This window comes from Megalobrama amblycephala, linkage group LG21, assembly GCF_018812025.1.
Source record: "Megalobrama amblycephala isolate DHTTF-2021 linkage group LG21, ASM1881202v1, whole genome shotgun sequence".
In the NCBI taxonomy this organism is placed as follows: domain Eukaryota; kingdom Metazoa; phylum Chordata; class Actinopteri; order Cypriniformes; family Xenocyprididae; genus Megalobrama; species Megalobrama amblycephala.
In genome coordinates this window covers 7,699,622-7,713,267 of record NC_063064.1, presented here as the reverse complement: position 1 = coordinate 7,713,267, position 13,646 = coordinate 7,699,622, and the positions used below count along the sequence as shown (strand labels likewise).

General features: G+C 38.8%; 1 protein-coding gene across 3 annotated transcripts in view; it reads right to left on the bottom strand.

Annotated features, from left to right (window-relative positions):
• The window catches only part of ttll7 (tubulin tyrosine ligase-like family, member 7), a 127,841-nt gene that overhangs the window by 81,092 nt on the left and 33,103 nt on the right, over window positions 1–13,646 (bottom strand). For all 3 annotated transcript variants that reach the window (XM_048172758.1, XM_048172757.1, XM_048172760.1), the window contains 5 exons: window positions 11,629–11,696; window positions 11,351–11,509; window positions 5,441–5,657; window positions 3,649–3,813; window positions 1,857–2,015 (listed from right to left, as the gene is read on the bottom strand). In XM_048172758.1, the coding sequence (XP_048028715.1) occupies window positions 1,857–2,015; window positions 3,649–3,813; window positions 5,441–5,657; window positions 11,351–11,509; window positions 11,629–11,696 (768 nt within the window). The remainder of the gene's footprint in view (window positions 1–1,856; window positions 2,016–3,648; window positions 3,814–5,440; window positions 5,658–11,350; window positions 11,510–11,628; window positions 11,697–13,646) is intronic.

Below are 13,646 nucleotides of genomic sequence, written 5' to 3'. Positions count from 1 at the left end.
GTGTTTTGTATACAGTATGTGTGCATGTCCTTCTTTACCTTGTCTTGTGGAAAAACTGAACTTTGATTCATCATGTGGCTATTTCTCTTTACCACTTGTGTTATTATGGTGGATGTAAGTATATGTTAAAAGTACAAAACACTTTTTAGTAGCAGCGTGGTCTTGCTATTTCAGCAGAAAACCCTATTGAAAAAAAAATATACTAAAATGTATTTGAAATACATTTATTTTGTGCTAAGTATACTACAAATACATTTACATATTTAAGTGCTAAATACAGAATACCCTGCAATTGTACTTTTGGTATACTAAACTGGCATACTTAAAGTCAGCAAAATCGGAACAACTAATTTTGTACTTAATGCACTTTATTTGTGCGGAAGTAGTGCTGAGGTACAACTAAAGATATACTCAAGTATATTTGATTGTGCTAAATTGGAACTATTACAAGTATCCTTTAGGTACACTTTAAATATCTTGCATTTTATGACTGATATTATACAGAGATCATACAATACTTATTAATAGTGATATTAAAACAATTTTTAAGCATAACATTAAGAAATGTACATTGTGCAATAAAGAAATACTCCAAATAAAGCTTTAATTATAATTTTATATCAGTAAGTCTTAAGTGATATGTCAATAAATGTGTTAATGGATTTGACGTAAATAAAAAAATAAAATTCACGAGCAAAAATAAAAAATTGAAAAGAAATTTCTAGGTGCTAAAAGCAAGCAATAAGGTACAATAAGCGGAGTGCCTGCAACCCTAATATATACGTTACAAAAAAGAGCTATAAGGATTATAAAAAACGCTGACTATTATGAGCCAACAAATAAATTGTTTAATAAATTACATGCTTTAAAATTTGTTGATTTAGTGGATTTTTATACTGCACAGATAATGTATAAGGTATATACAAATGTACTTCCAAATTGTATCCAGAGGCTGTTCAAAATAAGAGAAAGTCAGTATAAACTAAAAAGACTATATATGTTTTTAAAAAATAAGGGCAAGGACTTAATACAAAAAAATAGATGTATATCTGTCAAAGGGTTAAACCTATGGAATAATTGTGATAAGGGATTAAAATTGTGTATTTCACCTGGTAAATTCAAGAAAATGTTTAAAAACAAAGTGATAAATAATTTTATATTTAATATGAAATATTTGTGTATATAATATTTAAACTATTGTATTAATATCTGAAATGTGTATTTTGTAATTATGTATGTACATTTTGGAAAATGTCTTGCATTATGTTTTTTTTTTGCATTTACAGCTGTTGCATTTACCGATTTAAAATTTTGTTGTTGTTGTTGTTTTTTAATTACTGATAAATTACTGTTCTAAACTGTAGAATATACAGGTTGTTCTGTAAACATGTTTAAATTTTTACTGTATTTTTACTGAATTATCTGGGAACCACAGCTGGCAGTTTTGTTTTGTTTTTCCTGTAAAAAACAACTACTCTTCTACTGTGTATTGCTAATACATTTTGGACCGGATTTACTAACAGCTGGCACCAGCGCAAACCCTTTTGTGTGTGTGTGTGTCTTACTACTGTCAGGATGTACTAAGGACATGCAGTGAAAAATTAGCAATGAAAAGGTGTGGAGAGATTTTTTTTTTCAGCACATATAGATAACACTATAAATGTAATAATAATAAAATAAGAATAAAATAAAAGTGTTTAGATGGTCAAGAGGTACAAAAAAGTCCTATTGCGGTATTATCCTCCATCATGTTGGCTTCTAACACGCAATGACAATCAAATGTGGACTGTATACTGTATATCAACATAACTGGGATCAAAAAGTGAACTGATTGAGGACAGAAGGTGAAAACAGACCTCTAGCAGCCAGGGCTTGAGCTTGCGGTCGAGGATTATGTCAAAACCCAGCACCTCAAAGGAGACGCTGGCGCTCCCTGGTGGCTGACCCGGGCGGCACATACGGTAGGCGTGGAGGACATGTGGCTCGGCCACTATCAGGGTCTTCACCACCAGCTCCTGCGAACACACGCACAAAACACACTTTTGTTATGAAAGACAACACAACAAATTTAAACAACTCCAAACAGTACAATCAAAGGTGGACGTTTGTGAATTGAATTGCACTAATCGCAAGATATGCATGACATTGTGTTAACTTTCGGTGAGGGCATGCTCGTGAAATCTCATTGCATGTGCAAACAGCCCGTATGAGGGACTCATTAACATCCCAGCACCCTGAAGAGACATGATAGGTCAAAGACTGACAGCACGCTACAGGAAGACAGGGGCAGATCGTAGGAAGACAGGAACAGACGGCCTGTATCAGCTGCTGTACTTGCTTATCAGAGGTCTGGCAGGCCGGCGGTCTCCCTGCATGATTAAACAGAGGCTGTGTTGAAGTATGAGGGGCAGATAACCGGCGGGACGTTTGCTGAGCGTCCCGCAGGCCCCAAACGTGCAGTTCCGGAGAAGCAGGTTAGATCCCAGCATGCATCCTCCACAGAGAACAGAAAGAATTGTGTGTGTGTGTGTGTCTTCAAATAGACTCAAAATGTTCATGCATATCTGTTCTGACACATGAATGAGAATTTAACATTAGTAAGGTCTTCAGACCGGTTTTCACACCTGAGAAATTATTTCAATAAAAAAAAAAAAAGGACAACATGTAAAGCAATACAGAGACACTGGATTACAGAGAAGGTGCACGCTTGGTCAATGGTGACACTTCTGAATGCCTGGCAAAGGAGTAAACAGAGATGCAGACGTGCAGTGAGTGGATGAGCTCTTAATTTAAAAAATGGAAAAAAATCACAATTAGATCAAAAGAGTGAAGTGGGCAGCAAGGAGAAAGAGACAGTGCAAACAGAAGCAGGAGAGAGATAAGGGCAGAGCTGTCACACTGGTAACACACTGACAGGAAACAGATTCGTTTTTGAAAGGAACATTTGATACAATTAAGAAACCTGAGCCAGGGAGGATGATTAAAGTAGAGCTGCATTATCTATCGAATTCTGAAAAATACTGCAAATCTCGATAAGCTTATCATCAGGGTTGTGATATGCATTGCGATATGAAATTAAAGCCATTAATCTGTAAAGTTAATAGAAATGTGGAGAAAAATCTGGTTGAGCGATGTCTTCTGATGTGTGTGAAACGATGACATCATATGCATAATTTGTAGAACTTCTTTTAACTTGACAGTGCCTTAAAAAGACATAAATGCTAAAAAGAAAGTGAAATACATTGCAACTGTCCAACTAGTGCAAGTCTTGCATAGACAATTAAAAAATAGCACATACAGATGTAAGAACATGACCTTTGTGAAAGGCCCTAAATGGGTTAGCTAGTTAAAATGAGTTGCAAAAATAATATCTGAAGATCATCAGTGCATGTGCATGGAAAAACCAATGGTTAGGGATTGGCGGACTTGATCCTGAATTATTGATACTTTCGATACTGAAGTTGTATCGAATGGATTGATCCTCACACAAAAATATCCTAAAAAGATCCTAAAGTATGTTTTCAAGAAGTAATTTAAATTCAGTGAATAAAATAAGCTTCTAAGTGTCAAACCTTTAATAAATGGCTTCTGAAGCGGAAACGATGCATTTGTGTAAGAAAAATTGTGTAAGAAATAAAAATAACTCACTGATACATCGCCCCAGAATTTGGCCACGTCGTAATCGTTGGTTCGAAGGAACTCTGTGAACCACCCAATAGACCGCTTACTGCCTTTGTCCACCGTTTCATCTCGCTCAAAGTTCTCATTGTGTTTGTTTACAGAGTAGTTGGTCAAGTGCATGTACAGCTGATTCTGAGGGGGAAAAAAAAAAAAAAAAAAATGAAAGTCCATCAGAGTATAGATGCCATTTTTTGAAATGAGTGAAAAAGCACAATGTCAGTGTTTTGTCAGCTCAAAGAAGTACATCTATGTAAATAAAACCAATATTATATAAATTGTCACATTTATTTCCTTACAAACAATTCACTGAATGGTTTTAAAAAGATTGCCAATACAATAATATTGTATGAATATATGTAATGCAACATTTTATACAAGAATTTATGTATTAAGATTCACAATATATTTTACACAAGAATGTTTTTATGAAGATTTACAATATGACAATTTTTTTTTATAAAAAAGAAAAAAAAAAAAGAAATAGGTTTTAAAGGTGTTTACATTTCAACCATTTACATTAGAATGGATTTTTGAAGATTTTCCATGTGTCATTGGCACAAACTTTACAATGTGGCAACTTATTTAATAATGGATTCACCAAAAAAATTACTATGCAAGAATTGCTGAAAGATACACATTCTTATCACATTAAATATGGTGCCTTCTCTGACTAATATCTGTTACCTCAATTATGTAGTGTTAAAGTCAATATGAAACAGCTTTTGCAATTACTTTTTTAACCAGGAGTTGCTGGATTGTGAAAAGTGTCTATGTGAGTTGAATGGAGTAGAGGGTTTTGACCATTAAAGGATTAGTTCACTTTCAAATAAAAATTTCCTAATAATTTACTCACCCCCATGTCATCCAAGATGTTCATGTCCTTCTTTCTTCAGTCGAAAAGAAATTAAGGGTTTTAATGAAAACATTCCAGGATTTTTCTCCATATTGTGTACTTCAATGTCCTCCAAACGGTTGAAGGTCAAAATTAGTTTCATTGCAGCTTCAACGCATTCTACACAATCCCAGACGAGGAATAAGGGTCTTATCTAGAGAAACCATCGCTTATTTTCTAAAAAAAAAAAAAAAAAAAAAAGAAATTTTATACGTTTTAACCATAAATGCTCATCTTGAACTAGCTCTCTTCTTCTTCCTCTCTATTAGAATTCCGGCAGTGTAGACACTGCTTAGTTTATTACTGCCCTCCTCAGGTCAAAGTTTAAACTAAATTGTCATATACAATATGCTAGTGCAAGTATGCAACAATTAGTTCAAACTTTGACCTGTGGAGGGCAGCAATACACTTAGCAGTGTCTACACTGCTGGAATTCAAATAGAGAAGAAGAAGAGAGCTAGTTCAAGATGAGCATTTATGGTTAAAACGTATATAATTTTATTTATTTTTTTAGAAAATGAGCGATGGTTTCTCTAGATAAGACTCTTATTCCTCGTCTGGGATCGTGTAGAACACTTTGAAGCTGCAATGAAACTAATTTTGACCTTCAACCATTTGGAGGCCATTGAAGTCCACTATATGGAGAAAAATCCTGGAATGTTTTCATCAAAAACCTTAATTTCTTTTCGACTGAAGAAAGAAGGACATGGACATTCTTTGATGACATGGGGGTGAGTAAATTATCAGGAAATTTTTATTTGAAAGTGAACTAATCCTTTAATGGAGTCAGTTTTGATTACTTTTTTCTAGTCCATTTACTACATAGAATTACAATTTTCACATCGCTTTGATGACATCATAACTTACCAGGTTTGACTCGTTTGGCGTGTGGTACTTCTCTGTACCCATTCGAACCAGGCCGTCGTTGTAGAGGAAGACACGCAGTGGATCACAGGAAGTAACAAGAATGTAGAATCTCAGGTCAAACTTGTAGCCCTCCATTAGGAAGGGCTTATCCAAGTATTCCTGCACAATGAAGTGGTCCTGGACCGGGAGCTTTTCATAGTTTCGAATCAGAGATATCCTGGGAGAAAATGGATAAGATTCTATCACATCCCAAAAATGTGGTGCATATTTTATTGTTGGATAAGAATCCAAACCTCTGAAGTGTGTCAGAGAGAGCGAGTTTATTAAGGAGTTGACAGTCGCTGGTCTCTGGACCCTGACTAGACCCAGGTTAATAAGACCAGACGTCTTGGTCTGTTTTAAGCCCTGCCATCCTTTATTTCCTTTGATTTTGAGGTTGAACAGATCTCCAGCTCTTGGCTGTTATAGAATACAGACAACGATGTGTTCACCAGTCCCAAACACAAGAAAAAAGTGAAGTTTGGATGTTTAACAAACAAAGGGGCCTTAGAAAAACAATTTTGAAGGTAAAATATATGGCCATTGGTCTGCATTGACTTAATTGGTTACATGTTTCTCTCCGTCCGGTTTGCATGTGGCCTCAACAATTACCTGAAACGTCAACTTTCCAAGAACCGCAAGCTGCTGAAGGAGGGCTTGATCATCACAGTTCATTCGTTAGCTGTGTCAGCTGATAAATATTGCAACAGAATTTGTCTACTTGTTCTTGGAGCAATTCGATGTGGAGGTTCAGCACTATTAAAACACAGCGGAACGTTCTCGGGAATTGTGTTTTGTTACGAAAGATTCTCTTGTGACTCGTGATACATTTGACTCATTTAAGTTTGTTTGTTTAGTACAAGCAGAAAATTGCAGAAAATGTCCAAACAGGAACATGGGCCACAAAAAGACCCGCATAACATTGAGATGTTGCATTTTCTCAATTAAAACAATTAAAAATGATTTATTGTGATTGAGTCTCTAGTGTAATAAGTGGCTCTTGGGGGATTTCTAGGATTTATTACACTTCAAATGCATTCTGCTTTCAATAAGAAATGCACATCTATTGCTGCCTATCATTAAAAGGTGTTTCGTTTAATAAATAAAAATTTAATTTAGAATTAAAAATTAAATATTAATTGTATCTGCTTTGCGAAGGGAGTTCAGAGTACTTGAATTTGATGCTTAGCCAAAAGCAGCACACTGGCCAATCTTCCTTATCTCCACCGTATTGGCAGAGAGTCCTGCGCTTGGCGTCCGCTGGCTCAGGTGTGTGTTTAGCGTCCAGTAGCTTGTGTTGTGTTATGTTGTAGAGGATAATGGGGTTGTTTGAATTGCATGACATGATTGATGAGGGCTGATGGCAGGTAATCAAAACCCACTTTGGCTGACTGTTTAATTTGGCACCAGTGGGGATCTCGTCTTTTAGCCCGCCACAGTTTTTAACAAGCCTCTGCTTAGACACAAACAATATTCATTTAGTTTTCGGCCTGAAAAATAAATTACGTAGGAAGATATAACTTAATTTCCTGCGTCACGCTACGCTTTTTCAAATTTAATCTCCAGCCTAGCAGACGATCTTCTTTCACTTGTTAAATGCAGCACAATAACTCAACCTTTGATGACTTCTCATTTTAATAAGTACCGGCTTGCTGTAGCGTATGACCATAGAAATATTAATTTACAAACAAATAAAAGACAGTCATAAATAAATCTAGTGCCCCATCTGCTGCTGTATACTTTCAGCATAGGTATAAGGTTTCAGCATTAGGATAAAGGATTGGGGATTAGGTTTATTATTAGGGTTAGAGTTCAGTTTTAAGTTTACCATTAGGATTAATGCTTGTGGTGGCACAATATTATTTATATAAGTCAAGTCAAATTACCTTAATTTATATAGCACTTTATACAATAGAGATTGTTTCAAAGCAGCTTTACAGGGATAAACAGAAAAATAATAGCCCCTTTCACATATAGAGTCTTTACTGGTAAATTACCGGTAAATTACTGGTAAGAGATCATGTGTGAACAGGACCTTTTTAAAAATACCGGTAAATTGTTTCTGGCAATTTACCAGTAAGGGAAGTTGTAACATTACCAGTAAATTACTGGTAATGTTTCTCTGTGTGAACGCAGAATGAAGATTACCGGTATGTGCGTGTGCAAAGTCGGAATGTGCTGACGTAAGAAGTCTGCTTTGGGCCAATCATAGTTCTTATGGAGATGAGGTGATTACTCCACGCTGTTTACAGTAAGCTTTTTAATAGTTTTCATACTTAAATATGTTCTAGGTGATCATCTTTGACTGTTGCGACACGTCTCACAGCTTTTTCAACGTGTCACGCTCGAGAGCCGAGAGCATTCATCAGCGTACTCAGACGTCAAAAAATGTTGAAAAATGAACAACAAAAATGTCAAATTGAACAGATAGTGAAACTAAAGTGCTTCTCCTCATGTGGGCGAATGAAGATAACAAAGCAGTGTTTAAAGATCATTTCCGATGACTGACATCACAGAAGTTACCGATATTTTGCTGCTGATGTGTGAATGGTCTCTTACCGGTAAAAAGCCAGAACTGTGTTGCTTGTGTGGAACAGCATGGGATTGCTGTGTGAAAGGAGCTAATGATTCCATAATACAAACAGAGATCAATTCAGCTGTAAAGCAGCTCTAAAAAGAACATAGTGTCATTGTTCAGCTGATGTCAGTTCAGTGTAGTGTTGTCACGATACTAGAATTTCCAACTTCGATATGATACCTTAAAAACATCAATATTTGATACCATTTTCGATACCAAGGGGGAAAGTTGCCATTCCGTCATACAGATAATTTGTTATTATCTCATAATTTTTTGATAGTTTGGGTAATTTTGATGTAATTGTTACATTCACCGTCTCGTCCTGGTTGTCATTGACTGTCACGTGATCCTTTGTTTTCTGTTCCCGCCACTCATCATTCACCATGGACACTGATTACACCCATAGCTGTTTGTCATTAGTATTGTGTATTTAAGTTCCTCCCTGTCTTCAGTCTAGCGTCCGGTATTGTTGTATGTTACGTGTGTTCTATGTTTCCTGACTACTATGTGAGATTAAACTACATTATCGTCTTTGAACCTGCCTGCCTCGTCTTCCTTGGAGAACTAAGGCAACAGAATACCGGACCGAAACCGAAAATGGATTATGGCGACATGTTCACGATCGTGGCTCGGGAGAACCACGATTTTTGTTTGTTCACAAAGGAATTCATCTGTGTTGCACTCGCCTGCCCCTACGACGACAAAACCCTGAAGTCGTTGTTCTGGATTGGGGCCAACTACCATCGTCCCGTGGACCTCCCAGACACCTCCGGACTCAGCTGGACGGAGCATATCATCAGGTGTCTGGAGAGTGTTCGTCCCCAATCTAGAGCACAGCCAGACCCAGAGCCCGTATGTTCCCCACGGACCGCGGAGTACTCGTGCGAGCCCCCCGCAGACGGAGAGTTACCACCAGCAGCTACCGGTCAGCCAGATCCCGAGACCCCGAGGACAGAGGTGACCCGCGCCCCGGAAGTGGAACTCCACCTGACGTCTGACCAGGGGTGTGAGCCCACAACATCTGCTGATGAGGGAGAAATTACTACGGAGAGGGAGGACTGGCTGATTGACTTTAGCAATGAATTAATTCCCACCCATCATGTTCATCATTGTCATCCGACAAGGACATTATTATGGACTGTGTTTCCTTTACAGATCCTCTACCCACGCTGACAACAAAACCATGCTTAGCCAGTCCTCTTACTACATCGCTGCTGGATGTCATCTGCCCTGCGCCGTCTCCAGGGAACCCCTTTGACGCCGAGCCGCAGGTCACACTCCCACCAGCAACACGTAGGCCAGAGGTTCCGGTGGATCCGCCTTCAGCTGCTGACCTCGTCACTCCATCTCGGCCCGTCGACCTGCCGGCTCCATCCAGGCTCCGTCCATCTACGGTTCTGCCGGAGACCCTCCGACTGACGGTTCCTCCGGTCTCCCTCATCCGGCCGGCTCCCCCTTGGTCAGTCATCCCTCCTCTTCCGCATTGGACTTACGAGACTGTCGTTAACACTCCGTCCCTCCACCCCTTCGGCTACAGGGGGCTCCTCCTTCCCCTCGGAGTCGCCTCTATCCTCGGTCGAGCCAACGTCACCGCAGCCCTCGGGATCTCCAGCTCCACCTCCACCGGTCATCGCCAGAACAGCGCCGCAGTCTCCCAGGTAGCGACGTCGCGGGAGTTCGCCAGCTCTCCATCTGCGCCCCGGAATCCACCTGCCGAGTCTCCGTCGGTCGTCCCCCAGATGCCGTCAGTCCGCTCTACATCATCTGGACTCCGCCCTCCATCTACTCGGCCATGGACTGTCAGATCTGGGTCTGTGGACTGGGAGCTCTGGGTCTGTGCCAGCAGTCATCCACCTACGCCACCAGGGGATCGTCGTCTTCCCTTCATCACTCCATCACCATCACTCCGTTAACCTCCAGAGCCCCCTCCGGCCACCCCTATGATGTTCACCTTGCCGGAGGGGGGAGCTAATGTTACATTCACCGTCTCATCCTGGTTGTCATTGACTGTCACGTAATCCTTTGTTTTCTGGTCCCGCCACTCATCATTTACCATGGACACTGATAACACCCACAGCTGTGCTCATTAGTATTGTGTATTTAAGTTCCTCCCTGTCTTCAGTCTAGCGTCCGGTATTGTTGTATGTTACGTGTGTTCTATGTTTCCTGACTACTCTGTGAGATTAAACTACATTATCGTCTTTGAACCTGCCTTCCTCGTCTTCCTTGGAGAACTAATGTAACAGTAATAGCTTACACACAGCACAAGCAGGCTTTATTTAAATGAATGAACTACTTTTACTTTTTCAGGTGGGTCTCAGGTACCACTTATTGAGGTAAGAAATAATACAGAAATAATCAAATGTAAAATAACACTGGATAGTTTTCATTGTAAAAATGAAATACAGATTAATGCTTATGATTAAAGTTTCAGTCTAGAGCAGCGAGTGATTTTGTCTTTGTCTCTTGTTTTTTGATTAACATGACAGACAGCAGCAGGTTTATTAGGCTGTTGTCACTTTAAGAGCTTAGGCAGGGATACTGATACACAACATGAGTTTAATTTCAACTAATTATGTTCCAAAACTGACTGTATTTACCTGAATACTTGGTAAGATGAGCATTTTGACAACATTTTGTATGTATTTGACCGTTTAATTGCAATAAGCCACGCAAAAGAAGTCAATTTGGTTCTCACAAGCTGTTTGAGTGGCTTTATGAGAGCGCCATTTTAGTGCTACACTACACAGATCAGTGGTGCGCGTGCTTAAATGGTGTGAGCGCGAAACCTGCGGGAATGACTCAAATTATGCGCAATACAAACACTATTCCAACCGGAGTGAATGAGGGGAGTGACGTTGTGTGTCCACTGACGAGAAGCGAGCAGAGCAGAGTGAGCTTTTTAAGTGCCTTCCTACGGAAGTGCTCCGTGCCAGTGGACAAGCACCGGAGGAGGCGGGTGAGTGTCAGTTCGCCGTTGAAGAGAAGAAAGAGCGAGAACACACAGCTGGTATCGGTGTATGTATACTGCAGAAAAGGAGCATTGGAACCTTTTCAGATATTTCAGTATCGATACATATCAAAATATTGATATTTTTGACAACATTAGTTCAGTGTTGAGTAAGTTTCTGGAATGCTAGGTTAAACAAAATGTTACTTTAAAATGTTTGCCACTTTTGTAGCAGTATGCTGTTCATGGGGAAAAAAATGACAAACAATCTATATTTTAAGAAATACCCTAGAACAACTCTCAGTCATACAGGATGCAAAACTTCCAGTCTGTTGTAACTTACCCATGACCCATGGCTCCATTCGCAGGTTTAACGATAAATGTTTTCTGCTTGCGTTTTCGTTTCAATTCCTTTACATAATTTTGGAACTGTGTGCACTCCGCTGGGAAGATCCAGGTTTTGGGGATGAAGCTATATTCCTGAGGCTGACTTTTAATCATTCTAAGGAAAAGAACAGGGTATTGAAATTAACAAAAATGAAGAGTAAAGTAAATGTTCCATGGCTGGAGGGCAGCTGTAATCAGTCATGTATCTGATATGGTATCATGTTTTCAACTCACTTGGCCATGTTCCTTGCCAAGCAGTCTTTCCGACAGATCTCACCCATTCCCGGGAAATGGTTTATCCTCTGAAGAAAATAATCACACTGTTAGAGGGCACTCGGTTATTCACCTCTTAGAGGAAAAACACAACATTAGAGCCCAAGTCTTGAACTGAGACTATAATATTTTGACATTTATGTCCAATTACAGACTTAAAACAAAAGGTGGTTGTCAGACCTTTCTTAACCCCTATTTAGTTCCCCACATTGTTTTTAATTTAAAACTAAAAAAGACGATCAATTTTGACTCTAAGGGCCAAGGTAATTGGTTCTGCATCAGAGCCCATGTAGTTGTAGGTACTGACAGATGAATGAATTGCTTTGAATGCAAAGAGGAAAGGGGGGTTGAGTTTTTCTGTATTCTTTGAGCAAATGAGGCTGAACAAGGCCATTAATTTGACTCATATGACCTGTAGCTTGGCAGCTGAGCCAATCACAGAAAAGCGGGGGGGGGGGAGAACAAACCTTTAGTAAGTGTGAAAGCACAACATGCTTTCCCCAAAAAAGAAAACACAGAACACAACTGTATGAAAAGTGTTTCATGAAGCAAAGCATCAATTTTACTTTAATGGCAATTAATAGGTCCTTTTCATTGCCATTAAAGTGAAATAACTGAACATAAACATAAGCTTGATAAAAATGCTAATTTTAGAAGAAAATTTCAGATGGAACTTAGAGGCAGTTGCATCTGAAGTCTTCAAATTTAGAGTTTACTTTAATTTTTTACTCATTCTCATGTCATTCCCTTTTACTTTCCTTTTTCAGAAAATAAAAGGAGAATTTTTGAAGAACATGAATATGCTGCTTTTCTTCAAGTAAATGCAACAGCATTGGTTTTGATATGTCCAAATGTGTAACTCCAGTGGTTTAATGAGGGTGAGTAAATTATGAAAGAATTTAAATTTTTGGGTGAAGTTTTCCTTTAAGGTTGTTTTAATTAAGATACCTCCTAAGATACCTTATTTTTGCAGTTTTAAGACAGCATAGCATATATTCATCACAGAGATGGCAATGCACGCTCAGTGAGAAAAGAAATTTAAAAAATGGCAGACGATGTGAGAGAATGACTGATTGTTAAACTTAAACATGCTTGATTTCTGAAATGGATTAGTAAAAAAAATAAACAGTGCAATTAAAAACAGATTGCCCATTATTTTAGTGTGATTATGCATAAAAACATATATTAAGTACTACATTTTTTTTTTTTTTAAATTGACTTCACGGTCATTAAAAAAGTACGCTCTATATAGTATGAATGTGGGTAGTATGAATGTATTTTGGATGTACTACATTCACCATGTTGTTACTGTCACGTGACCTACCAGCGTCAGTTGTGTCACTTCACTGCCATTCATAAATCCTCTCCTGTGGCCTCATGGGATAGTAAAGTGTCCTTCTAATGTGCACTTCAGAATCTCGGCAGAAGTATCCTGGGACTTTTTTGGTACTGTTTTTCAATTACTATGTATTAAACTACTCTTTTGGCGTACTGTTTTTGCATTCTATATGGTAGGAAAGTATTCCCTTTTCAAATGATGAAAAATGCTTTTTCTGCAGGCAGCATACAGAGGTAGGAAGCCAACAAGGCATGTCCGAATTCAATGATTGACGCATCATGTCTACTGAGACACCTTCATCTAATCCAGTGGTTCTCAACTCCAGTCCTCGGGACCCACTGCTCTGCACATTTTGCACATTTTGTGTGTGCTCTGCACATTCTCTTATATGACACACTCAATTCAGTTCATGCAGACTCTCCTAATGAGCTGATGATCTAAATCAGGTGTGTTAAATAAGGGATACATACAAAATGTGCAGAGCAGTGGGTCCCGAGGACTGGAGTTGAGAAACACTGATATAATCGATTTTTGAAGGCAACATATGTACCCTTCACTGCCTATAATATCCCACTATCCTGTGCATTCGATCCTGTGAGTTCAACTAATAAATATAACAACACCTGAAAATTGCGGTTGG